This window comes from Ailuropoda melanoleuca, chromosome 13 (genome assembly GCF_002007445.2).
Source record: "Ailuropoda melanoleuca isolate Jingjing chromosome 13, ASM200744v2, whole genome shotgun sequence".
Taxonomy (NCBI): domain Eukaryota; kingdom Metazoa; phylum Chordata; class Mammalia; order Carnivora; family Ursidae; genus Ailuropoda; species Ailuropoda melanoleuca.
This window is the reverse complement of record NC_048230.1, coordinates 67995155-68020529: the sequence shown is the minus strand read 5'-3', so window position 1 is coordinate 68020529 and position 25375 is coordinate 67995155. Positions and strand designations below refer to the sequence as shown.

General features: G+C 41.4%; 1 protein-coding gene across 1 annotated transcript in view; it reads left to right on the top strand.

The window, feature by feature from the left end:
• The window catches only part of PHF20 (PHD finger protein 20), a 133732-nt gene that overhangs the window by 31100 nt on the left and 77257 nt on the right, over positions 1-25375 (top strand). The window contains exons 3-5 of the mRNA XM_002916414.4: positions 14939-15110; positions 16778-16862; positions 24573-24652. Of these exons, the coding sequence (XP_002916460.1) occupies positions 14939-15110; positions 16778-16862; positions 24573-24652 (337 nt within the window). The remainder of the gene's footprint in view (positions 1-14938; positions 15111-16777; positions 16863-24572; positions 24653-25375) is intronic.

The following is a 25375-nucleotide window of genomic DNA, read 5'->3' as shown; positions in this document are numbered from 1 at the left end:
TGTAGCATATAGCAGCATTCTTTTTGATGGGTGATTGATATTCCATTATAAGGATATACTATATTTTGTTTGTCCATTCATCAGTAGATGAATATTTGTATTATTTTCACTTTTTGGCTATTATGAATAATGCTGCTATGAATATTTTTGTATGAGTTTGTGGACATATGTTTTCATATTTCTTAGTTATCTAACAGTAGAATTACTGGGTCAAATGATAATTAACTTGTTTAATCTTTTGAGGAATTGCCAAACTTTTTTCCACAGCATTTGCAGCATTTTATGTTCCTACCAGCATTGGGAATTCTTTTTTGATTGATTTTATTTTTTAAATGGGATAAGAAAATCCTCAGCTAAGACTGAGGATCTAAAGAAGGCAGGCTTAGGTTTGAGGAAAGAAGATAAGATATGAAATGTCATTTAGAAGATTGAAGAGGGATTGGATGTGAGAAATGTGGTAGCATTGCTATGCCATTAAATTCCATTAAAGTCCCATTGGAGGTTGGTGGTCGTGGAGTTTCTTCAGTAAGAATTTAATTTAATTTAATTTTTAATTTTTTAAAATTTTAAGTAGGTTCCACGCCCAATGTGGGGCTTGAGCTCACAACTCTGAGATCAAGAGTCACATGCTCTAGTGACTGAGACAGCCAGGTGCCCCTATTTTATTTTATTTTTTAAGATTTTATTTTTAAGCTGTCACAACCAATATGTGGCTTGAACTCAGAACCCCAAGTTCAAGAGTTGCATGCTCCTCTGACTGAACCAGCCAATAGTCCCAGCTTTTTGTTTTATTTTATTATTATTTTTAAAGATTTTATCTATTTATTTTTGCGAGAGAGTGAGAGAGAGAGTGAGCCAGCACAAGTCGGGGGGTAGGGAGGGGGCAGAGGGAGAAGCAGACTCCCCACTGAGCAGGAGTCTGATGTGGACTCTATCCCAGGACCCCGGGATCACGCCCTGAGCTGAAGGCAGACGCTTAATGACTGAGCCACCCAGGTGCCCCAATATATATATATACTTTTTATTACAATGGTAGGATGTATTTTTTTTGACAATGAAGTGTCACAGAACTCAAAAGGCTAGAACCTGTAGAGCCCCCTTGGAGTCTCCTTAGCTCCTCTTTTCCACCCCATCATTTATTCCGTCAGCTAATCCTGTCTGATCTACGTGCAGAATCTATCCTGACTCTCACACTGGCTGCCACCTCCACCCTCCCCCTCTGGCCTAAAGTTTCTCTCATGGATCTTCTGGACCCTGGCTAGCACTAGCCACCTAACTAGTCTCCTGTATCCTTCTGGACTAAGCTTCCTTTCCTCATCAGGCTCTTTTCCACTCAGTAGCCAGTGGTAGGCCCTGGATTTTTATTTTAATTAAAAAATTTTTTTCTTCTTTCTCCTTTCTTTTATTTTTATATTTTATTTATTTTTAATTTTTTTCTTCCCTTTGACCCTGAATTATTACTATTTTTTTAAATAATACGGGGCTTGAACTTTCAACTCTGAGATTGAGACCTGAGCTGAGCTAAGAGTCAGACGCTCAACTGACTGAGCTACCCAGGGTCCCCCCGCACCCTGAATTTTTAAAAAACTTTCTTGATGATAATTTTCATGGTAGTTTAGAGTTGTAAGACATTGATTGAATATAGAGAGCAAAGATTATGCTGCTCTTTAAAAAATTTTTTTTAAAGAATTTATTTATTTATTTGAGAGACAATAGGAGCAAGGGGAAGGGCAGGGGGAGAAGCGGTCTCCCGGCTGAGCAGGGAGCCAGGACCCTGGGATCATGACCTGAGCCGAAGGCAGATGCTTAACTGACTGAGCCACCCAGGGCCCCTCTCTTTTTTAAAATTTTTTTTTTTTTTTTTTTTAAAGATTTTATTTATTTTTTTGACAGAGATAGACACAGCCAGCGAGAGAGGGAACACAAGCAGGGGGAGTGGGAGAGGAAGAAGCAGGCTCCCAGCAGAGGAGCCTGACGTGGGGCTCGATCCCGTAACGCCGGGATCACACCCTGAGCCGAAGGCAGACACTTAACCGCTGTGCCGCCCAGGCACCCCCTTTTTTAAAATTCTTAAAAAAAACTTTTTTATTGAGGTATAATTTATATTAGAGTACACAGATCTCAAGTGTATAGCTTGATGAACTTTTAACATGGATATGTGTGTGTGACCTCCACCCAGATCAAGATATAGACATGTTCCCACACTCAGTCACACAGCCTGCTCCATCCCCAAGGAAGCCATCATTTGTGGTCATGCATTTCAAGTGAGACCATCAGCACGTTGAGTGCGTTATCTAGCCATAATCAGCTGCATGGCTGGAGAATGTGGAGAATCCAATTTACCTAGGGTTGGGGTTTATCCAGGCAAGTATGATGGAGGGAGACAGGACTTAGGGAATTGGAAGGAAGTGAGCTCAAAGGACGAGATTTCTAGGATGGAAGTGAGGGTGAGGGCAGGCAGAAGGAACAGTGTAAGCAAAAGTATTCAAGGCTCAAGGAATATGATGTATTCTCACAGTCTGGAGAGGGAACACATCAGTAGTGCTGGGAGGTTGGGCTAAAAAGGAAGAAGTTAATCAGGAGAGAGAGAGACATAGATCCCTCTTAGGAACAGAAAAGTGGTGGTGTTCATTCAGTCACCAAATATTTACTGAGTGTCTCTGTGTCAGGCCCTTTGCCAGTACTGATGGAGGGGCATAGGTTGCCTGGATGTACTGACTATTTAATTGTTGCTGGTGAGAAATGATTTGAATGGAGAGGAGAGATGAATTCAAGACATTTCTGGAGTTAGAAGTGTCAGATATTGACTAATGGAGGTGGAGGTGGTGAAGGGGTAGGGAAAGAGTTAAGGCATCTAAAACAGCACAGATTTTCCGCAGCTTAATAGTTAGCCTTTTGTTTTTCACTAAATACAACTTCCATTTCCATCCTTTCTCCAGCAAAGGCTGGGGATGTTTTAGAATGTTACTTTTGTGCGTAGAACTTTTGCTTCTGGTGCGTGCACTGAGCCAAGAATAGAGGCGCACTCTGATTCTTGAAGTAAATGCGTGTATATTTACAGAAAGGCTATTTTTATATAAAGTAAGAATGTGGAAGCAGCCTGAATGCCCAACCCTTGGGGGAAAATTTAAGTAGATTTTGGGCTAGCCATCAGGTAGACTATTAGGTGGTCAAGACGAGAGACACCTTTATGGACCTGTGTCACTACAAGGATATTTATACGTGAAGTCAAATTAAGAGCAGAAGGCTCCTCACTGGGTTTAGTCAGAAAATCTGGATACTGATCTTGCTTATACCTTTTCCTAGTCACTCTTTTGAACCTCTCTGTTTCCGCAAATGTAAAATGGATGCAGTGATAATGACAACTGCCTAAGTGCTCCCGAGATTGTGGTAAAGATCCAGTGAGATCCTTATGTAATGGGAGTTCTAACCCCCACAGTCAGTGGCACACATTGGTTATTAATAGCCCTGTGAGTGAGCACTGACCAGTTGGAGTGGGAAATCAGAGGGAAATTTTTATCCTTTCTGGTCCTCCTTTTTTTCCCTCTGTAATGTTTCTTCAGTTTGTATTTCTGGTATGTGTGGGGGGACCAAACAGATTCCTGCCAAGCACTGTCTAGCTGCTCTAATTTAAGCATGTGCACAGTGTGTGGGGTCGGGAAGCTTAATTTTACTCATAAGCAGCCAAGACTGAGCGGCAAGCCTTCCGAGATTTGAAGTCATTTACTGTGGGCAAGCCAATATTGTCTCCCTGTGTTAGATCTAGACTTTTCTCTGCCTTTCTGGACATGTAAATGGCATTATTCTCTCTCATTTGGTGTGAGCTTCACTCTCCCACAGTCCTCTCTTTTCCTTGGTGGAGACGTTGGGTAGGTTGGCTTATCTGGTAGCGTAGAGCAATGTTTCTCAAACTCAAAAATGTGAGGACTGGCACCTCCAACCTGTATACTATCTATGGATCCCACTTTTAGTAGCATTGTAGCAAAATGATACTATGTTTGCTGTGATAAAGATGGCCCATATTATGGAAAAGCGCGTAAAACATTTTTCATGGAGACCTGTGGACTGCTGACTCTGTTCACCAACACCTAGTGGTCCATGGACTGCCATTGGGAATGCTGTTGGGAAATAGTCATTTAGGGCCCAGCTGCCCATTCATACTACAGGTATGGAATCTGTAAGGTTCCTGTACAGCTTTCTGCATGGAATTACTGTTTCCTTTCTCACCTTCAGTTTTCTGCACTACTTTGTCCTCTTTTGTGCTTCCCTTCCTCTGTACCTATGCTGATTTACTCATATTGCAACCTCTCTGAGAAACACTTTCCAGCCTGTCTCCTTGATCACCTGGAAAATGCCTCTTCATCTTTCAGAATTAAAATCAAGTGTCTCCTCTTCACTAGCATTGTCTTGAGCCCCTTCTCCCCCCACTTCTTCCTCAGCCTCTTCATTCGCTCTTGGCCCTAGAACTGATCTTTTGGTCCTTTGTACCCTACTCTACCTTAAGTAGTCTTCTGTTGTTGCACCTTGATACTTTATTATCATTACTTGGGAGTATAGGCACACGTTTATTCCCCTGAGGATTCTGCAGTGACTACAAGACAGATAACTGTTAGAGGTTTCTGTAGTGTCTTAAGGAAGCAGACCATAAACATAAATAAGTAAATGGAGGAACAAAGGAAATAATTATAGGCTGGGGTAAGTACTATGAAGGAATCAAGTGGGAAGCTGACATAGACTGGAAGGAGATGGGGGCCACTTGAGATATTGTAGTCAGGGATTCTGAGGCTGCAGAAGGGTAAGGCTGTTGCTTGGGAAGAGTGGGCAGGGAGAGATGTTCAAGTATAAAAGGAGCAGACTGGGTATGGGAAGGTATGTGATAAGTCTGAGGAAATGAAAGGCCCAGTGTGTCTTACAACATAGAGTCTGTCTTCCTCTGCCAGCTGCTGAGATCACACATCTTCATAGATTTGGCCCTGTATTTCCAAACCTGGCACACTTCCTGTTCCAGAGTAGGATTCAGAAAATGTCTGTTGAATTGATGATTTATTTTCTTTCTTTCTTTCTTTCTTTCTTTCTTTCTTTCTTTCTTTCTTTCTTTCTTTCTTTCTTTCTTCCTTCCTTCCTTCCTTCCTTCCTTCCTTCCTTCCTTCCTCTCTCTCTGTCTGTCTCTCTCTCTTTTTTTTCCCCCCTATTCTTGCCCTCTTATGTTTGATTGGCTACACTGGCCTTCTGTGGCTTCTTGGTTGGCTTAGTGGACAGTTATACTCCTTGCTTAAAATAAGGTCACCATAATAACCTAATTTACTATGAAGTTCAGGTTATCTGTCCTTGCCAGTTTTGAATTTTGGAAAAATATGAGTTTTCAATGCTTTTTGGCCTTTGGAAGAAAGCTGTTTTGTAACTAATTTTGTCTAGGTGCTGTGGTCACTTCCCTCCATTTTGACAATTATTTTTTTTATTTAAAGATTTCCTTATTTGAGGGGCGCCTGGGTGGCACAGCGGTTAAGCGTCTGCCTTCGGCTCAGGGCGTGATCCCAGCGTTATGGGATCGAGCCCCACATCAGGCTCCTCCGCTATGAGCCTGCTTCTTCCTCTCCCACTCCCCCTGCTTGTGTTCCCTCTCTCGCTGGCTGTCTCTATCTCTGTTAAATAAATAAATAAAATCTTTAAAAAAAAAGATTTATTTATTTGAGAGAGAGCAAGAGCATGCACGCATGATCCGGGGGAAGGGCAGAGGGAGAGGGAGAGAATTTCAAGCAGACTCCTTGCTGAGTGCAGAGTCTGACATGGGGTTCGATCTCATGACCTTGAGATCATGACTTGAGCCAAAACCGAGAATTGGATACTCAACTGATTGAGCCACTCAGGCACCCGTAATTTGACAATTCTTGTATGGGGATCTTTTTGTCTTTTTGACATCTGCAACATGGATATCATTGGTTTATTTTGATGATTCACCTTGATTTGTGTGTATATTCCAATTGCTGTTTTTGTGGCTCTAGGTATTCATAATCAAATCTTTAATTTTTTTTAAAAGATTTTATTTATTTATTTGACAGAGATAGAGACAGCCAGTGAGAGAGGGAACACAAGCAGGGGGAGTGGGAGAGGAAGAAGCAGGCTCATAGCGGAGGAGCCTGATGTGGGGCTCGATCCAATAACACCGGGATCACACCCTGAGCTGAAGGCAGACGCTTAACCGCTGTGCCACCCAGGCGCCACCATAATCAAATCTTTTTAAAAAAAAAATTTAAAAAAAAGATTTTATTTGTTTGTCAGAGAAAAAGAGAGAGAGCACAAGCAGGTGGAGTGGGAGGGAGAGGGAGAAGCAGGCTCCCAGCTGAGCAAGGAGCGTGATGCAAGACTTGATCCCAGGACATGATCCCAGGATCATGACCTTAGCCAAATGTAGACACTTAACAGACTGAGCCACCTAGGCATCCCATCAAATCTTTTTAAAAAGTACATTTGGGGGTGCCTTGGTGGTTCAGTCGGTTGAGCATCTGACTCTTGATTTCAGCTTGGGTCATGGTTTCAGGGTTGTGGGATTGAATCCTGTGTCAGGCTCCATGCTCTGTGGAGTCTGCTTGGGATTCTCTCTATCCCCCTCTCCACCCCTCCCCACTTGTGTGCATGCTTGTGCACGTTCTCTCTCCCTCTCTTTTAAATAAATAAATAAACAAACAAAATCTTAAAAAAAAAAAAAGGCACCTGGCTGGCTCAGTTGGTGGAGCATGTGACTCTGATCTCAGGGTTGTGAGTTTGAGCTTTGCGTTGGGTGTGGAGATTGCTTAAAAATAAAAATCTTAAAAAAAAAATGATGTTCATCAATTGATGAACATTTATTGAATGCTTATGCATTCTCTATGCAGAACACTTTGAAGGAAATTCAGACATTTGGCAAACACCTCTCTTCATCTTTAAACCTGTTTTCCTAACCCTCTAGTACCTGATGAAAAAGTTTGAAGTGGACTTCCATTCATTTGCTGCCTCTGAGGGAGGTGAGCAAAAGTAGTTTTGAGTAAATGAAGGAAGAGACTAAGAGTTGAGTGGTATGAAATGTACTTTGAAAGAGAAGGGTGTAGGGGCCCCTAGGTAGCTCAGTCAGTTAAACGGCCGACTCTTGATTTTGGCTCAGTTCATGATCTCAGGGTCCTGGGATTGAGCTCCTTGTCACGCTCCGCACTCAGTGCAGAGTCTGCTTTTCCTTTTCTCTCCCCCTGTGTTCCCCCCTTCCCCGTCGCCCCCCACTTGCCCACACTCACTTGCTCTGTCTCAAATAAATAAGTAAAATCTTAAAAAAAAAAAAAGAGAGAGAGAAGGGCCCAGGGCACCTGGCTGACTGTTGATGGGGTATGCAACTCTTGATTTCAGGGTCATGAGTTCGAGGCCTACTTTGGGGGTAAAGATTACATAAAAATAAAAAATCTTTACAAAAGATTAAAAAAAAAGTCTCCACTCAAGTGCTTTCGAAAGGGGGTAGAAGAGAGCATGCAGAAACTTAGTCTCTAGCCCAGGTATGCCATAGGAAATATTGTCTCTTCTATCTGGTTCTGGTTATGGGGTATAGGTAAGGCCAGATAATTCTAGGCCTGATCCTCCTTTACTTTTTTCCTTCCAGAGGTCAAGAATGTTCTTGGTCTTTTTGTAGAGATGGATGGTGAATTCCAAGGAACCCACCATACTTCTCTTTGGGCCCTTGTTACTCTAGAATGCCTGATGTTTGGTCATCTATTTTGTAACTCCAGGACCTAGCCATTTGTCTCACAATATAAATTTATGGGGCGCCTGGGTGGCTCAGTCAGTAGAGCATCTGACTCTTGCTTTCGGCTCAGGTTGTGATCTCAGAGTTGTGCGATCAGGCCTTGTGTTGGCTCCACACCCAGCGTGGGGTCTGCTTGAGTTTCTTTCTCCCTCTCCCCCTGCCCCTCCCAATGCAATCTCTCTCTCTCAAATAAGTAAATAAGTCTTAAAAAAAGAATATAAATTTAGGAATGTTTGTTGAGTAATAGAATCAATAGGGAGTAGTTTTTGCCCTACGAAGTGCTTAGCATCTGGTGTTTGTATTTGCCATTTAAAAATCCTGTTTGTGGGACACCTGTGTGGCTCAGTCGGTTAAGCGCCCCTCCCAGGGTCCTGGTATCAAGTCCTGCATCAGGCTCCTTGCTTAGCAGGAAGCCTGCTTTTCCCTCTGCCTGTCGCTCCCCCTGCTGTGTGCTATCTGCCCCCCCACCCCGCCGACAAATAAATAAAATCTATTAAAAAAATTCTGTTTGTGAGTTGAATTTGAAATGTTTTTATTGAGTCTTGAGCTCTTTTCTTCAAAGGAAAACTATTGAACACTTAAATTATATCTGATAATCATTTCATACTCCCTTATTTAGGCAAAATTAATTCAAGAAGAGGTAGAAAACATGACCAGATTAGTAACCATAGAAGTGATGGAAAAGACAAAAGAATTTTCTTGAAAAGATCTCAGAGTAGGCAGTTAATAGAAAATGAAGTCAAGCTTTTTAGGACTTTCTATGAGGTTAGTATAGCCTAATACTAAAACTGGGCAGGAAGGACATAATATGAGGAAATTTGGACAAATCCTACTTATAAAAGAGACACAAAACTTGTCAGTAAAATACTAGAACACCAAATAGGCACTTTTTTTTTTAAAAGATTTTATTTATTTATTTGACAGAGATAGACACAGCCAGCGAGAGAGGGAACACAAGCAGGGGGAGTGGGAGAGGAAGAAGCAGGCTCATAGCGGAGGAGCCTGATTGTGGGGCTCGATCCCACAACGCCAGGATCACGCCCTGAGCCGAAGGCAGACGCTTAACTGCTGTGCCACCCAGATGCCCCCAAATAGACACTTATTAAATGAATGACACACACATCCAAATATGATGTGTTTTAACAGGGTAATGGTAACTTAAACTTAGGAAATCTGCTATTTTATCATATTCATAGAATAAAAGAGAAAAGCTGTATATTCATCTTGACTAAGTCTAAGTCTGAAAAGTCTCACAATTTATTCCTGATGAATCTTTGGTAAGTAGGTGTGGAAGAAAACTTCATATTAAAGGCATTGATTAGAAGATTTGACAAACTTCAGACTTAATGATGAAATATTGGAGACGTTTTCATTAAAGATAAGTATGCCAGCTATCTGCTAATTTTCAACATCATCTTAGAAGCACTAATCAGTGTGATTAAAAAAAAAGAAAAATAAATGGTAGGCGTCAGTATTGAAAGTGAGATAGTATAGTCATAATTTGAATATGATATGATAGTCCACCTGGGAAATGCAAGGGAATTAATTGGTAATCCATTGGCTAGAATTTGAATAGGTTCAAAAATCAAAACAGTGTAACAAGGTCTACAGTGAGAATGATTGCTTCCACTTCTTTATCCTATACCTGCTCTGTCCTCTATAGGTAACCAGTTTTATTTGTTTCTATCCATCCTACTAGTGTTTATTTAAATACAAACAATAACAAATACATATTCTTATGTCCCTTTTTTGTAACACGAAAGGTATCATAAGATATGAACTATTCTGTAGCTTGCCTTTTTTAAACTTAACATGTCTTGGAAATCTTTCTATATCAATTCACTGAGTTTGTTCTCTCTCTTTTTAAAAGATTGATTTATTTTAGAGAGAGGGGCAAAAGGGCAGAGGGAGTCTTAAGCAGATTCTGTGCTGAACATGGAGCCTGATGTGGAGCTCCATCTCACAACCCTGAAATGATGATCTGAAACCAAGAGTCGGTTGCTCAACGAACTGAGCCACTCAGGCGCTCTTTTCTCTCTCTCTCGTATATAGCTGCGTATTATTCTGTTTTGTAGAAGTGCCAAGCAGCATAAAAATCCCGAAACCATGAAGCTGTTGGTTGAAAGTCTGCTCATTACATATTTCTCAGAACTTTCAATTTATAAGTATTTATTTTGGGGGGACTTGGGTGGCTCAGTTGGTTGGATGTCTGACTCTTAATCTCAGCTCAGTTCTTGATCTCTGGGTTGTGAGTTCAGGCCTTGCAGTACTGGGCATGAGCCCACTTTTTTAAAAAAAAGTATTTATTTTTCCTTACACAAGTATTATGTGAATAAATTGTTGTAAAAATTGAAACTATAGGGGCGCCTGGGTGGTTCAGTCAGTTAGGTGTCTGACTCTTGGTTTCGGCTTGGGTTCTGATCTCCGGGTTCTGGGATCTAGACCCAAGTCCGGCTCCATGATCAGAGTGGAGTCTGCTTGTCCCTCTCCCTCTGCTCCTCCCCCACTTGCACTCACTCTCTCTCTCAAAAAATAAAAAAGTAAAATCTTAAAAAAAAAAAAAGTGAAAGAAAGAAAGAAAAATCAAACTACAGGCAAAATCTCTTGGCCATTTCCAGTACCTCTTTCCCTCGATGGAGCTTACTTTTGTTAATCAGTTTGGTATTTGATATCTGTTCCTTTCTGGCTAATATTTCCATTAGAAATGTGACTCCCAGCTGGAATGTTAGTTTGGAAACTAGAGTCTCATAGGAGGCTGTTGGGTACATGTTGAAGTTGGAAATTCTTTCTCCCTTTTTCTGTCTATACAGATTCCATTCACAATGCCTTTTTTGTTAACCTTGTGGCATCTTCTCCAGTACCCCTAATGGTTGTCCAGATATTAATGTTTCACCAGATAAAATGATTATTTTTGTGAGTAAAAAGTAGTTATCAGTGGTTTTGTATGGTTCCACCTAATAGTTTTAATTTTTTTAAAAGATTTTATTTATTTATTCATTCGACAGAGATAGAGACAGCCAGCGAGAGAGGGAACACAAGCAGGGGGAGTGGGAGAGGAAGAAGCAGGCTCATAGCGGAAGAGCCTGATGTGGGGCTCGATCCCATAACGCTGGGATCACGCCCTGAGCCGAAGGCAGACGCTTAACCGCTGTGCCGCCCAGGCGCCCCAATACCTAATAGTTTTAAAACTTAATTGGTTCACATGTCGGATTCTCCTCAAGGGCAGGAGCCAGAACACATAGGTCTTATAATCCCTTTCAAGACCTGGAATTGACTGAGCACATCAAAGTCACTTAATAAAGTTCTGTTGACTGATAAAGCTGAGCTGTTTTCCAAGGCAACTAGCAATTTTGATCTGCCATCTTCTCTGAAATGCAGTTGGGTTTACCCATCCTCCATGAGGGCCTTGCATCCTGTACACTTTAGGAAAGTAGGGAAAACTGCCTCTTCCTTAGGAAATCTTGCTTACCTCTTGGTTACTGTTGACCCTTCTGGAGAGGTTTGTGTAGTCTGCAGACAGTAGGATGCCTGTGCCCTGTGAAGTTTCTTGAGCAGAGAAGGGCTTTAGGCTAGCCAAGGGCCTAGAGGTCCTTCTTCAGACTCTTGAGTATATGCATTGGAGTTGCTAACCTAGGAATTTAGAGTTGATTCTGTGAATTTGGACTTACCAGACTTTTAGAAGATACTGACTAGTGCAAATTCAAAATAATTTGGGGTTTGTCCTGAGGTTGCCAACTTTTTATTTTGCCAAATAAGGATATTTAAAATAAATACCTAATTATATATTTTTTATAGTTAATACATGCTCATGGTACAACATTCAAAACATACAAAAAGATATACATTGAATAAAATAAGTCTCATACTTCCTCTCCAGTTCTTAACTATCCAGTTCCCCTCCCAAGAGGCAAACCGGGTTGCTTGATCATCCTTCCAGAGATAGCCCACGCATTTATAAACAGGTACGAATGTATTGGCTCTCTCCCCTCCCCCAAATAAATGGTAGTGTATTCAGTACCATTTTGCATCTTTAGTTGTTGGGTTTTTTTCCACTTTTATTAGAGACCTTTTAAAATCGGTACATAGAGAGCTGACTTAGTCTTTTTAATGGCTCCATAATATTAGCAAGAGTATTAAAAACAGTTACCACTGTTTTAATTTAAAAAATATGCACCAGAAATTTAGAAAGAATGTGATTTAGTATAAAGAAAAGTTCTGCAAATTAAATAAATTCAGTTCTGTGAAAAATTAATTCCATGTGTTGGTCCAAAGACTTGTGTTTGAAAACTATTGCTAGATATAGTAAATCATTCAAGAAAGGGCTTTTGAATAGGAGTGTATTAGGTCAGAGTTTGTTATTTTAGGGGGTGGCTTGCTAGTTTCTGGTAGACTGAACAAATGAGAGGGTAAGAGGAAAAAATATATATATAAAATTGATTTTATGTATTTGAGAGGGAAAGAGTGCACGGGAAGCGGGGAGGATGGAGGCGCAGAGGGAGAGGGAGAAGCAGATTCCCTGCCCAGCAGGGAGTCCACGCAGGACTCAATCCCAATCATGACCTGAGCTGAAGGCAGATGCTTAACCACTTAACTGACCGAACCCACGCATCCCGGGCAAGAGGAATGTAATTGAAATATTCATGCTCTTCTTCTTCTTTTTTTTTTTTAAGATTTTATTTTTAAGTGACCTCTGCACCCAATGTGGGGCTTAAACTCACAACCCCAAGATCAAGAGTTCAATGTGCCACCAACTGAGCCAGCCAGGTGCCCCCCCTTTTATAGAGAGGAATAGGTTTAGGGAATCCTTTTGTCTCCTGCAATTGTACTTCACAGTTTGTCAGATCGTACAATTAGTCTGCTGTCAGGATATCTTATGTTTGTAGCAGCTGTATGTCAATTGTATTGAAGTAGAGACACTAGTTTCAAGGCTGTTTATTCCTTCCGTTAACATTTTTTGGGCACTTTATGTATAGTACCATTCAGAATTTTGAAAAGCATACCCTGTCAATCCTGTTGGAGAAATAACCATACAAAGTGATGGGGGGCTGAACTTGGAGAGTGACTCAAGTTGGAATGGGTAGCTAGAGTCTAAGAGCTTTGGGATTGAAGAATTGACAGGACACCTGACCTTTGGGAAGAATAGGGAAAGCAGGATTCATTTGCTCAACATTTATTGTATGCTCAGTATCTGCAACTTACTGTGATAGGTTAAATGGCAAGCAAACTGCCTTAGAGGTTACTAGTGTAGGATTGAAGAGCACAAAGTGTACAGACACAAGGAAGCAGGCCTGTTTATTTAGGTAGCATATGTCTATTATGTTGGTGGGGTACTAGGTGATTGATTTAAGAAAGGCTGGAAATGGTACAAATCTAAGTTATACAGAGAAAATATAGATAGGATCTGAATTTTCTTAATCTAGAATAGCAATCTGATTAATACAAGTGTATTTAAGAGAACAATTGCAAACAGTATTTATTTTTCTTCATTTTTAACCATTTATTTATTTTTGGAATGAGCAACACAATAATATGGTTGAAAAATAAAGAGCATTAAAAGGTACACTACAAAAGGTCTCCCTGTCACTTTCACTCCTTCCCTTCCCCACATACCCAGTTCCCCTCCTGTGTCAGTTAGGTTTTAAGTACCAAAAGGATTTAACACAAGAAATTGGGTATTTACAAAATTGTTAGAAGCGTTGGAGGAGTGGGACTCAGGTTGCTGCCCTTAAGTATCAATTTGGAGGACTGCTGGAGCTGTGTTCTGGAGGTCAGGAATTCACTACTGCCAGTGCCACTGCCACCCGCAACACTTGCATGATACTTAGTAAGCCAGTAACTAGACATTAGATCCTTGCTAATGCGGACCAGGGAGTTTGTTTAAAGCCCTAAGGCCCTAGCTCCATCTGCTGAATCAGAATCTGCATTTTAACAAGATCCTCTGATGAGTTGCATTACATGAAAGTTTGAGAGGCCTTGCACTGGAGCACTGGGTTTGGCCACTACAGTTGCCTCTAAACCCACAGTTCTTCATGACCTTGATTGCCAATTGTTGGGGAGTCAGGGAAATGTTGTTTGTTTTTCCAACTCTCAGTCCGGAAGGAGGGTGAACTGTTGAACTGTTGACCTGACCGTACTTCTATAAGTAACCCTTGTTAGATTCTTGTGTAAGATAATTTATTCATATTTAAGCATGTATAAATATACTTTTTCATCTTTTTTAAAAAAATTTTGTTATTAGAGCACAGATGGGGGAGCAGCAGGCAGAGGGAGAGGGAGAAGCAGGCTCGCCCCTGAGCAGGAAGCCTGACGTGGGGCTCCATCACAGGACCCTGGGATCATGACCCTAGCCGAAGGCAGACGCCTAACCAACTGAGCCACCCAGGCACCCCTTTTTTTATCTTTTTTTTTTTTTTTTAAGATTTTATTTATTTGTTTGAGAGAGAGACAGAGCATGAGTGGGGGGAGCAGAGGGAGAGGGAGAAGCAGACTCCCCACTGAGTGGGGAGCCCAAAGCGGGCCCTGAGATTATGACCTGAGCCGAAGTCAGATGCTTAATTGAGTGAGCCACCGAGGCACCCCTACTTTTTCATCTTTTAAAAAAATAAACAATAGCTTACCATACACAATGTTCTGTACCTCGCTGTTTTCATTTAATATTTCATCTTGAGAGATATCATGACAGAACCATTTTGGTTATTTATTTTTTTTAACAGCTGCATGGTATTCTATATGGATTATACAATTCTTAAATTGGGGCTATCTAATACAGTCTGGGTTGCATGGTCATTCTAATTTATTGGCTTATGTAAAATATAATCTAGTTGCTAAATGTTTGCTTCCTGCCTCCTTTGTGCTCTGGTCTTGTGTGTATGTCATCTTGTTTTACTTGCATTGTAACCAGTATGTGGGTACCCTTCCTCTACTCTACGTGACACAACTCAGGCTCTAAAAAGTCAGTTTAATAATTCATAAACTAAGTAATGTCCAGGTTGGGATTTGAACCCCAAGCCTGTTAGCCTCCATAATTTGCAGTTTGACACAATCACAGTCTCTAAATGGTAGGCTTTATTTAGTACTTTGATAACCTAGTCCTTTGGGAAGAGGTTTGAAAGGGTACTATTTTGGATATTTTGGGGAGGTATTAAAGGCATTTAACTTTTTTTTCTGACTCAGGTATCCAGCTCACATAGAAGACATTGACTACGAAGAAGGAAAAGTACTCATCCATTTCAAGCGTTGGAACCATCGTTATGATGAGTGGTTCTGCTGGGACAGTCCTTATTTACGCCCTTTAGAGAAAATACAGCTGAGGAAAGAGGGCTTACATGAAGATGACGGATCTTCTGTGAGTATCAAATCTATAATGAGCTGGGTAAGCCATTGGGTACTTTATGTTCCAGCCTTTGATGTTCGGTGTGAAAGTCAGTAGCAGCTGGGGAACCAATCCTTATTTAGGCCTGTAGTTGCAACCCTGAGATCTCCATGGTGCATGGGGCTCTTGAAGAATCTCAGTTGTCATCTGTCTGTATGATATGATTGACGTGACAGCTCATAAACTAACTTGGTTGAAAAGCATTGAGGATGAATGGGGACCTTATCTCTTTCTTTTATACCCCTATATCCCTTCAGATCATTTATTAAACTTATTTGTTGTCTGACCATTTATTAAGCAATCATTCCATGTGGAGCCTCATATCACGGTCTTTTATAAAGTTTTTTTTTAAGGTTGTATTTATTATTTGAGAGAGCGAGAGTGAGTGAGCATGTGCACATGCGCAGGTGGGTGGGGGGAGGAGGGAAAACGTGAAGCAGACTCCCTGCTGAGCAGGGAGCCCAGTGTGGGGCTGGATCCCAGGATGCTAGGACCATGACTCTAGTCGAAGGCAGACACTTAACCGACTGAGCCACCCAGGCACCCCCTTTTATAAACTCTTGAGGGGTGCCTGGGAGGCTTAGTTGGTAGAGCATGTGACTCTTGATCTTGGGGTCGTGAGTTCGAGCCCCATGTTGGGTCTGGAGCCTACCTTAAAAAAAAAAAGCTCTTGAATAACATGGAATTGGACTGTATTCCTTTTTCTAAATTTCATCGTTATGCCTGGAGCACTTACTGATTTCAGAATGAAAAATGAAGTATTAGTTTTGAGTTTTTTAAACAGGCATTGAGAAATCTGTAGAAATCCTGCTGCCTTTGGATCTGACTCAGCCCCAGATTCTGTTTTTCATTTTAACCCTGGCCAGGAAACTTGAACTCTTGCTATCTGTGTGTGTCGTTCCTCCCCCATCCCCACCCCCATTCAGAATTGTTTACTGTTGAGTCGCCTGGGTGGCTCAGCCGGTTAAGTGTCTGCCTTGAGCTCAGGTTATAATCCCAGGGTCCTGGGATTGAATCCTGTGTCCGGCTCCCTGCCCAGCGGGAAGCCTGCTTCTCTTTCTCCCTCTCCCTCTGCCTCTCCTCTTGCTTGTGTGCTTTCTCTCTCTGTCAAATAAATAAAAATCTTAAAAAAAAAAGAATTGTTTACTGTTGTCCAGTTTGATTGCTCAATATTCATTCTGCAAACTGTATCAATGTAAACTGTGTGCTGGGAAAACAGTATGAAATATTATAGGTGAATGTGTGCTTCCTTTGGCAGAAGACCCTTTAAAAATGTGGGTGGTATTAGGTGGCATGCTTGCTGGTTCCCTTGGGCTGCGGTAGGTTCCCTCCTTCCAACTTGTATGCTGGCTGTGTTCCTAGTGGTCCTGGGCTCAAGGACAGGGTGGGGACTATCATCAGTGCTTTGCTATGCCTGCCCAGACCTCCAGGATAGAAGAGTCTTGTGTCCAGCCCTTTTGGTTTGCCTCCCAGTGTTGAACAGCAGAAACATCTTCCTCCATCCCGGTGGGCATCTCCCCTTCCCACTGTTGTCAGTCAGCGTCTCTCATGAAATCTGGTACTGTGTGCATCCTATGAAATTGGATTGGTAACAGATCTTTTTGTTTTGTTTTGTTCTGTTCTGTTTTAATGCTTTTTAGGAATTTCAAATAAACGAACAGGTCCTTGCTTGCTGGTCTGATTGTCGTTTCTACCCAGCCAAAGTCACTGCTGTTAACAAGGATGGTAAGGCGTTTGAGTTGTTATTGTTTTTATTCATGACTTGGGGGGGAGTTTGTAATATTAGAGTCTGATAGTGTATTTTCAGTATATATTTATTGCCTAGGAATCCTCTCCAAGTTAATCACTATGTCAGAAATTAGGAAGAAATTATAAATGGAGATAAAGCTGAGTTAAAAAAGAGGAATTTGATTTTTGCCTCCTAAATTTTAGTAATAGTTTTCCATAAAATAGTTCGGGTTCATCCTTTGCTGGTAAGTATGCAGGTTTTTGTCCAGGAGTTCCTAATATAATTGATGAAATAAGCCTCAATATTCCTTTTAATTATTTGTGAATAGCCTAGAAATGAAGTGGACATTAATAAACATTTCTTAAAAATATGCTCTGTGAGGGGTGCCTGGCTGACTCAGTCAGTAGAGCATGTGACTGTTGATCTTGGGGTCACATTGGGTGTGCAGCCTACTTAAAAAAAATGCTTCTTGGATGCAACATGATTGAGGGTGGTCTGTAATATCAAAGCTGCTAGTTGAAATTGGGGCCCTGGGATTTAGAACACTGAGTTGGGATGCCTTAGCCAGTTTAGAACCTGTGCGGTATCAAGACTGGCAGCATGACCTAAAGAAGCTCATTTTGCTAGTACAAAGGCAAAAGGAGGGTCAAGAAGGTAATATGCATGGTCAGCATCCTGACAATGAGAGAATAGACTCTGGGTCCGAGTGATACCTTTTACTGGTGTGCATTTTCTGTCAGGATGTTTGTGGTATGTTCATGATCTTTTCAGTGAATGTTTAAGCTAGTCAGGCATTTTAGTACCACTGTTAATGGTGACTCTAAGGCCAGACTGACTTTTCATTCAGTGAAGTTATTCCAGTATTCATTCAGCACTCTGTTGAATGCTGGACCTGGGGCTGACCAAGCCTTGTCTGAGAATGGGTTGAAATGGTAAAAAATGAACATATGTTTGCATATGGCAGAACTTTGTTTCTCTTTTGCTACATTCACTCTACCTCCGCCCCCCCAGCTGTTAGGCCAGTATGGGTTAACTCTGCTAAGATAGAGGTTATCCTGAATGCACAATCCTCTTGCCTCAGGCTTCCAAAGCAAGGTTGTATTTTTAAAGATGTTGAAGCAGTTAGTGATACTCCAGCTCTTGGTTGATTTAAGTCTTTTTGGATAGTCCTTATAATTTTGTGTTCGAAATAAAATCCCGTTATTACTTTTCATTTGTATCACTTTAGCCTAAAAACGTATTTTAAAGGAAAGCTTACATGTATTAAACTGCCTTTTAGTAAATGACATGGTTTACTTTTTTAGAGTCTTATTTTCAAGGTGAACAACGTTTTCTGCTCTCACTGGATTTAAATCATATGATATGAAATATAGGTGTTCTATATGTACATAGATGTGTTCTTGGATGTCTGTTAGGTTGATTTATGCTGATCAATTATATTTTCCTCCTGAATAATATCCATTGGAGTTGTGCTCCCTTGGGGAAATGGCTGGCCCTTAGATAAAATAAAAGTTGTGAGTAGTACCATGGTAATTCTGTAGATAAAGGAGGTTGTAGAAAGGAAGCAACATTTCCCTTTTGATTCAGTGATGTCCCAGAGTTATGGAAGATAGAAAGGAGGCCAGGGGGGTTGGATGAGGAAGTGGCAAAGAAGAAAAGCCAGATTGTGGAAGAAGGGTTTGGGGAACCCTGGGAGCAGTCTTGCAGAGGGGTCGGGTGGTGTCTTGGTGGGAGCAGTAGAGGCTTAGGAACCCACTGTTTGCATCTAAAATCTTCAGAGCCCAGAGCTGGGCATCATGGATTTAAAGGGAAACAAACAAAAACTAGTTCAAAGTAGTGTGAAGTAGGTGTTGCTATGTGGCCACCAGGAGGAGGGGGTACAGGAACAGAATGGTGCAGATAAATCATAAGGGGAGGGGGAGGGCACCCCTGTCTGCAATTACTGGTTGGTTGGTTTGTTTTGTATGTGGATGGGTCTGGAATTTTTTTGGAATAATAATTTAAGGACTAAAAGTCATTGGCCAAATTGTTGGCCATAGTTAAGATTTTTAAATGTCTTTTAAAATGGGGCAACCAGAGCTTTGGAAGTTGTTTTAAAAAATATTTTCAGTTTATTTCCTCCATGAGCTAAAACTATGGGAGAGAGAGTTCAGATAATGATTGTCCCTAAAACGGTCATTTGTCACCCTAATAATATTGGTTCTGTAAGCTCTGAATTCTGTCCAGCGAATTTTAGTTAATCGAAGGACATTGAATATGAGTGGAGATTTCTGCCAGAACCAGTTTTCCCCAGAGCTCTTGGTCTGAAGTCCTTACTGGTCTTGAGACTAATTGGAAGGCAAAGGAGAAGGGGATGGGGGAGGGGAAATCCTAAAAGTTAGTGGAATTGGAGGGTGGTATTATTGCCACATTGTGAATTGTGAAGGAAAGCTATCCTTTGTGAGAGCTCAGATCTGTGTCTGATTTTGGGAAGAGATAATGACTCTTTTGCTGCCTTTCAGTTACATGGGATCTGTTGGACAGTTTCTAGTTCAGTATGATTTCAGTAATGGCAGGATGGGGAGAGACAGTGCTGGGCTCTTTTTTCCACTCTTTCTCTGGTATTTTCTGCTCTGCCTCAGTTTTATCTGGAGCGGGGACCACTGCAGCCTAATGGCACTGTGAGGAGAAGCTCTGCTCGCAAGGTACCCCCTTTATTTCCTGTAAAAGTCATTCTGTCTTGTTGGTGCTACTAGGAGTAGCTGGGCATATAGTGAAGTCACACACTATAGATTAATCTTTGGAAGGCTTGCTCTCATTTTCCTGCCACTCTTAACCTCCTTGGTGGTTTTCCCGAGGCTGAGTGTTGAGGCTGCTGACACTGGGAATCTGGCATGATTGAAACACAACTAAATGGCAACTTTAGAATTTCTTAAGGGAGTAATTAAGCACTTGGAAACTGGGGAGGGCAGTGCAATGTTATTTAGCTCTTTTTCACCTGGAATAATTCTTTGGCAGTAGCAGGTAAGCATCATTTCATGTGAAGGCAGCCACACGTGGTTAGCCTTGTTAGCCGCTCCATCTGTGTTGGAGTAAAGGATGGGATTCTGCTTCCAGGGGATCTTTGTTCGGAAGCCATCTCTGTTGAGTTGACCTCAGCTCTTTGCTGGGGCTGCTCAGCTTCCCTTTGTTACACTGGGGATGGCAGGGCTACTTGTGTGTCAGGGCTTTGTGTCCCTAGTCATGGACCCTGCTGCTCTGCAAGGCATTCTCTGGGGGGAACTGAAAGTAGGTTTGCATTTTCAACAAAATGAGGAATTGTTCCTTCCTGTTGATCTGTGGTTTTTTAACTTGAGTGAACAGGCGAATCAGATCCCTCTTCCTTAAAATTATTCATATTCTTAGATCACGTGTCCCCTGTTTCCTCAGTTTAATCTTCAGGCCAGTGCCTGAAGTCTGCATTTATAACAGGAGATTCTATGGAAATGGTCTCATTTCTAGTTTCTTGTTGAAGCAGTTACTATTTTTTGTCTCCTTCATGCTGTAACTGATCCTACATTTGAAATGTGGGGATGTTGGGACTGAACAGCTTTGCACAGAGATAAAAGGAAGATATAGGCCCACACACGCAGGTGCTAGTGTGGCTCTTACTGTCTTTGTGGGGAAGGGGTTGGTGCTTCCCTTGTAAAGTGATTGGTGGATGGTAATAATTGGAACCACTTATTGATCCCTTGCTCTGTTAACAGTTCCTTTGCTAAGCAATTTCCATATCTGATCTCATTTAGTATTCACGCAAACATGAAAGGTTGTTGCCATCAACCCCATCATTTTACAGATGAGGAACTAAACTCACAGAAGTTGCTTGAGGTTACAGAGCCCATACATGAATCGTAGAGCTGTGAACTGAATGCAGGTCTGTGGGGCTCCAAAGTTCCTGAACTGCAGTTCCCACAGTACCAGGCTGCCTCTCTAGGGCAAAGTTTTCCCAAAATGGCAGGAGTTGTCAGTGGCAGGTGTTCACTGGGTGTGCGTGCACACATGCCTGATATGATGGTAGGGTGGGTGTAGATGGTGAGTACTTTCTGGAGCCTGGTGGTGTCTTGAGAGCCCCGATTGGGGGTCAGGATCTGGTCCCAGTCCGTGCCAATGATTATTGGCAGTTCACTACCTGTTCTCTGGGCTCATTTGAGCAGAAAGAATTAGAAGAAGGAATTAGAACAGAAAAGCATTTTTAGAAGTTGTTGGCTACAGAACCTAAGCCCATTAGTAAAATTGCTAAGAAGAAAAGATGGGGGAGGAGAAGGTATACCTGCAAACATGTGCATATCCCTCTGCTCACCCCCTGAGACGCATGTACAGGAACCTCAAGACTTTGAGAATCCATTTTTGAAAACTTTGAGTCTCCTATTCATGGCATTCTGGAATTCTTTGACCCTTGGAGATGAGTGGGATAGAGAAAGGGCCCTTGAGTCAGAGTTATGGTAGAACTCAAGAACAGCAGATATCTATCCAGAGTCACCTGTGTGTCCCTATTTCCTTGGTCCTACAGAAGATCAGCTTGCCGCGCATCTCTAGTTTCCCTTTTGCACCTACTGACTGCTGTAAGGTTGTCTGATACGCTGAGTTCTTAACCCCCCCAGGTGCAAGACCAGGAAGCTTTGTTTCACCTGGCCTGTGTAAGTACAGGGGCTTCTTAAGGGAGCCTGAGGCAGGGGTCCTTTGTGTTAAGGATGCACTTATTTTTCTGTCATTTACATGTATTTGTTAGATGGTATCTGTGGTCATGGGAAAGCTCTGTTGTCAGCCACCCACAGGAGGATTCCACAGGAAGACATTTATTTTTATTTTTTATTTTTTAAAAAAATTGTATTTATTTATTTGACACACACACACACACACACACACACACCCACACAGAAGCTGGGGGAAGGGCAGAGGGAGAGGGAGAAGCAGACTCCAGCATCATGACCTGAGCCTAAGGCAGATGCTTAACCAGCTGAGCCACCCAGGTGCCCCAGGAAGACATTCTTTTAGTTGTACAAGAACCATTAAAGTAAATATGGGGCCTCTGTCCAGAAGTGTGCCTAGGCCACCATTGTCCATTGGATGTGTTGTTTTTTTCCTTCTGATTTATTGAAGCCCAAGTTAGGCTGTGTACATGATCAAGGGAGAATGTTTTGAGATGATCCCTTATAGTTCTTTGGAAGTAAAAAGGGTCAGGGCCAGGATATTACTGTCTCAGGACAGTGATTCCTGAGTACCTTTTACCATAGAGTGGGTCATTTCGGAATGGCCATTGATGCTCTGTGTCTGTGGTTTAGACTTTAGGCTGAGGGACTTGAGGAATAGGCAGTTTGGGATGGTGGAAGAAGAATTGGTCGGAGGTCAGCAGAGAGGCTTAGGTTCTAATCCCAGCTCTGCTTAGCTCTCTTTTAGCTCTTTTTGGAACTCAGGGTACATCCCTTCATTTGAGGCCTCCATTTTGAGCCTGCCATCAGGAGTAAGCATCAAAATTGACCTCAAATAGCTGAAAATGTCCTTCTGGATGTTTGAAATGTCTGTAAAAATAGACAGTTTTCATCTTGATGTAATTGATGCTGACTTTCTTTCTTGGTAAGATAGTTGAAGAGGTATAGGCTTGGGTTTCTTGTTGGCACACTTGATATTTAAGATTTCATGAGAGTTAGGTTCTTAATACCCCCATCCCCAGGCTGGCCAGAACCATGTCATGGTTGCTTGTAAAGGGTGTGTTTAGAGTTCCATAGCATTGCTTATCATTGCTTCTTTGCTTGCCAAATAGAGGCAGGAAGACAGGAGCCCAGGCCTTTGTTGTAAGAACTCATTAGTCATTGATGAGCTGCCTTATGTAGAATCCTTTATCATAGCCTGACGTCCTATTGCTTGTTTTAGCCAACTAAGCATAACCATATATCCTTCTATCTAGTTTGCTAGCCACTTTGTTCTGTGTTGGTGACACTTGTGACAGATAATCAACTTTATTTTGTAATTACCAGGAGTAAAGTTCAGTAGGTAATTATTAATTGCCTGTGGCAGTACACCAAAATTACCTGAAACACTTGTTAAAACACTCATTTATTTTTGTGTTGCACTCTGAGTTTTTGATTCAGTATATTGGGCGTGGTGCTGGTAACTTACATTTTTAAAAGTTCCCAGGAGTTGTTGATGCTGCTGGTCTGGGCACCATACTTGGAGAAGCCCTGGTCTACAGTGAACCAGATGCTGTGTGAGAGAGAAACTGGTGTGAGATGTGGTCCCTGGCCATGGAGAGCCTGCCTTTGATTTGGGATCTGCCTTCTGTATGAAGATAGACTAAGTTGAGGCCCTGCAGGCAAGGTACCAAAATGAGTCTTTGAGAAGTTCAGAGCAGGGAAAAATCTTTCTAGCTAGGAAGTTGGGAAGCTTTTACAGAACTATTGTGGTCATTTGAGCTGAGTGCTTAAGGGTCAATGAGTAGTGCGTTCTACGCAGGAAAATACTTTGATAAAGATGTGGAGGTGGAAATGTCACAAGGCAGTTTCATTGGGTGGCAAGTAGCTCATCGCTTTGAGTTGGTGGGTATTCTGTGTTGGTAATGAGAAACAAGGTTTGGAAAATAATTGGGCTAAGATTGCATTGGACTTTGAACACTGCAGAGTGAGGCTTTCGTTAGAGGTGGCTGGCCATTGACAGGGTCCTATTTAGGACTGCAGGAGGGGTGGGGGAGGAGGGTGGGGTGGGTTGGGGAGGGGAGAGAATGTTTGAGAAGGAGGTAACTAGCCAGAAGGTCTTAGGCTTCCTTGTTACATTCTTTTACTCCCAGGGATTTTTTTTTTTCCTTCCCTGTTTGGTGAGAAATTCATCTTGAAAACTGACTGATCGTGTTTACCAGCAGTAAACCATTACATGGTTACCAGTAGTTCACTGGTAATCTTGACAAAATTAACTGTGATTTTTCTTTTTTTTTAATCCCTGGGACCAAAATAAAAAGGAAAAAAAAAAAAGGTGGGGTGGGGGGAGAGGTGGGTTCTAAGATGCAGAAGCTTGAAAGAGTTGATTTGAGTGCAACTAATGAGAACTTTTGTATTGTAGTTGGTGCTTTATTTGGGAAGAAGATTATTTGGATTTCCAGCTTCGGTCTTACAGCAGAATGATTTTTGTTAGATTTCTTTTCCTAGTGGAATAAAACTGATAATGTAGCAGGCACTGGTTAGTGTTTTGACCAAGTCTGTTCAGATGTTGTAACATGAAGGTTATTCATATGGATTATGAGATTAATGGGACCTCTAAAAATATGGTACCTTTAGTAAGCAGACATGTTTCTTTTAAAGTTTAAACGATATTACCACCCTTAAGCCCAGAAAATAAAGTTTGATGAAACCTAATAATTCACCAAGCAGTAAATAAAACTGCCTTTTCCTCACATTTTCAATTGTTTTACTGCTGTTTGTTCTTGGCCTAAGTTCAGTGCAATTCTTTTTTTCCATCAAAAAGCAGATGGATTTTTATCTGTATAGATAAAGAGAAAACTTACTATGTAATCTTAACTAAGAAATGAAGGCATGCATGCTAGTTATTACCTTAGACATAAATAAGACTGAGTGTGTTTTTTAGTATTTTAATTCTCATACATTTATTATTGTGGTTGGAGCTCCCTTGTGTTTATGCTTTGAAAAGTTTTGTTGCTTTCATGAAACTAAGTTAAATCATGATATCTTCTTGAATTTTAGGTACTTACACTGTGAAATTTTATGATGGAGTAGTTCAGACTGTCAAACATATTCATGTCAAACCTTTTTCCAAAGATCAGGTGAGAAATGTGGTTTTGTGCTTTGTGGTATGAATACTGCTAACATTATAGTTCTGTTTCTCAAATAAAGATGTTACATTTGTTTATGATGGCAAAGTGTGTATTTCCTTCACCTGACACAATTTCACTAGAAAGCAATACACAAGTTTTCAGAAATTGTTAATATTTATCTCTCTCTGCCATTTCCTGTTATCTGTTTTCCTCATCTTTTTCTCAGAACTGTCCGGCTATTTTTTTTTTTTTTTCTCTTTCCCTGTGCCCTGTCCCTAGAGCTCATCATAGGGAACTTGCTAATGCTTGAGGAAGCCTAGAGTGTATTTTCTCCTCATCTAACTTTGTCCTTCAGCTCAGGACCATGACTTGGTGGTTTCAGAACTATAGTTCGGCATGAATTTGGCAGTCACTTGTGCTAGATATGCCTGGTTTGAAAATTTTGTTTCCTCTTGTTCCAGTCACCACACGCATGTGCTCGCTTGAGCATGAGACAGGAGTTTTGATACTGGAAGTATGGGCCATCTAGAAATGTTGCCTACTTTTCATACTTTTTTTCCCCTTTAGTCTTTTTCATGTTTATGCCTTAATGAAATAGTTGGGAAAGCAAGATCAAAATTTGGGTATTAATGTTTTAAAACTTACGATTGTTACTTGTTACCTTTTTGGGTAGTTGTTCATGTGACAGTATTTGATGATGCTGGAACCTGTTGTGTATTTTCTTATTATCAA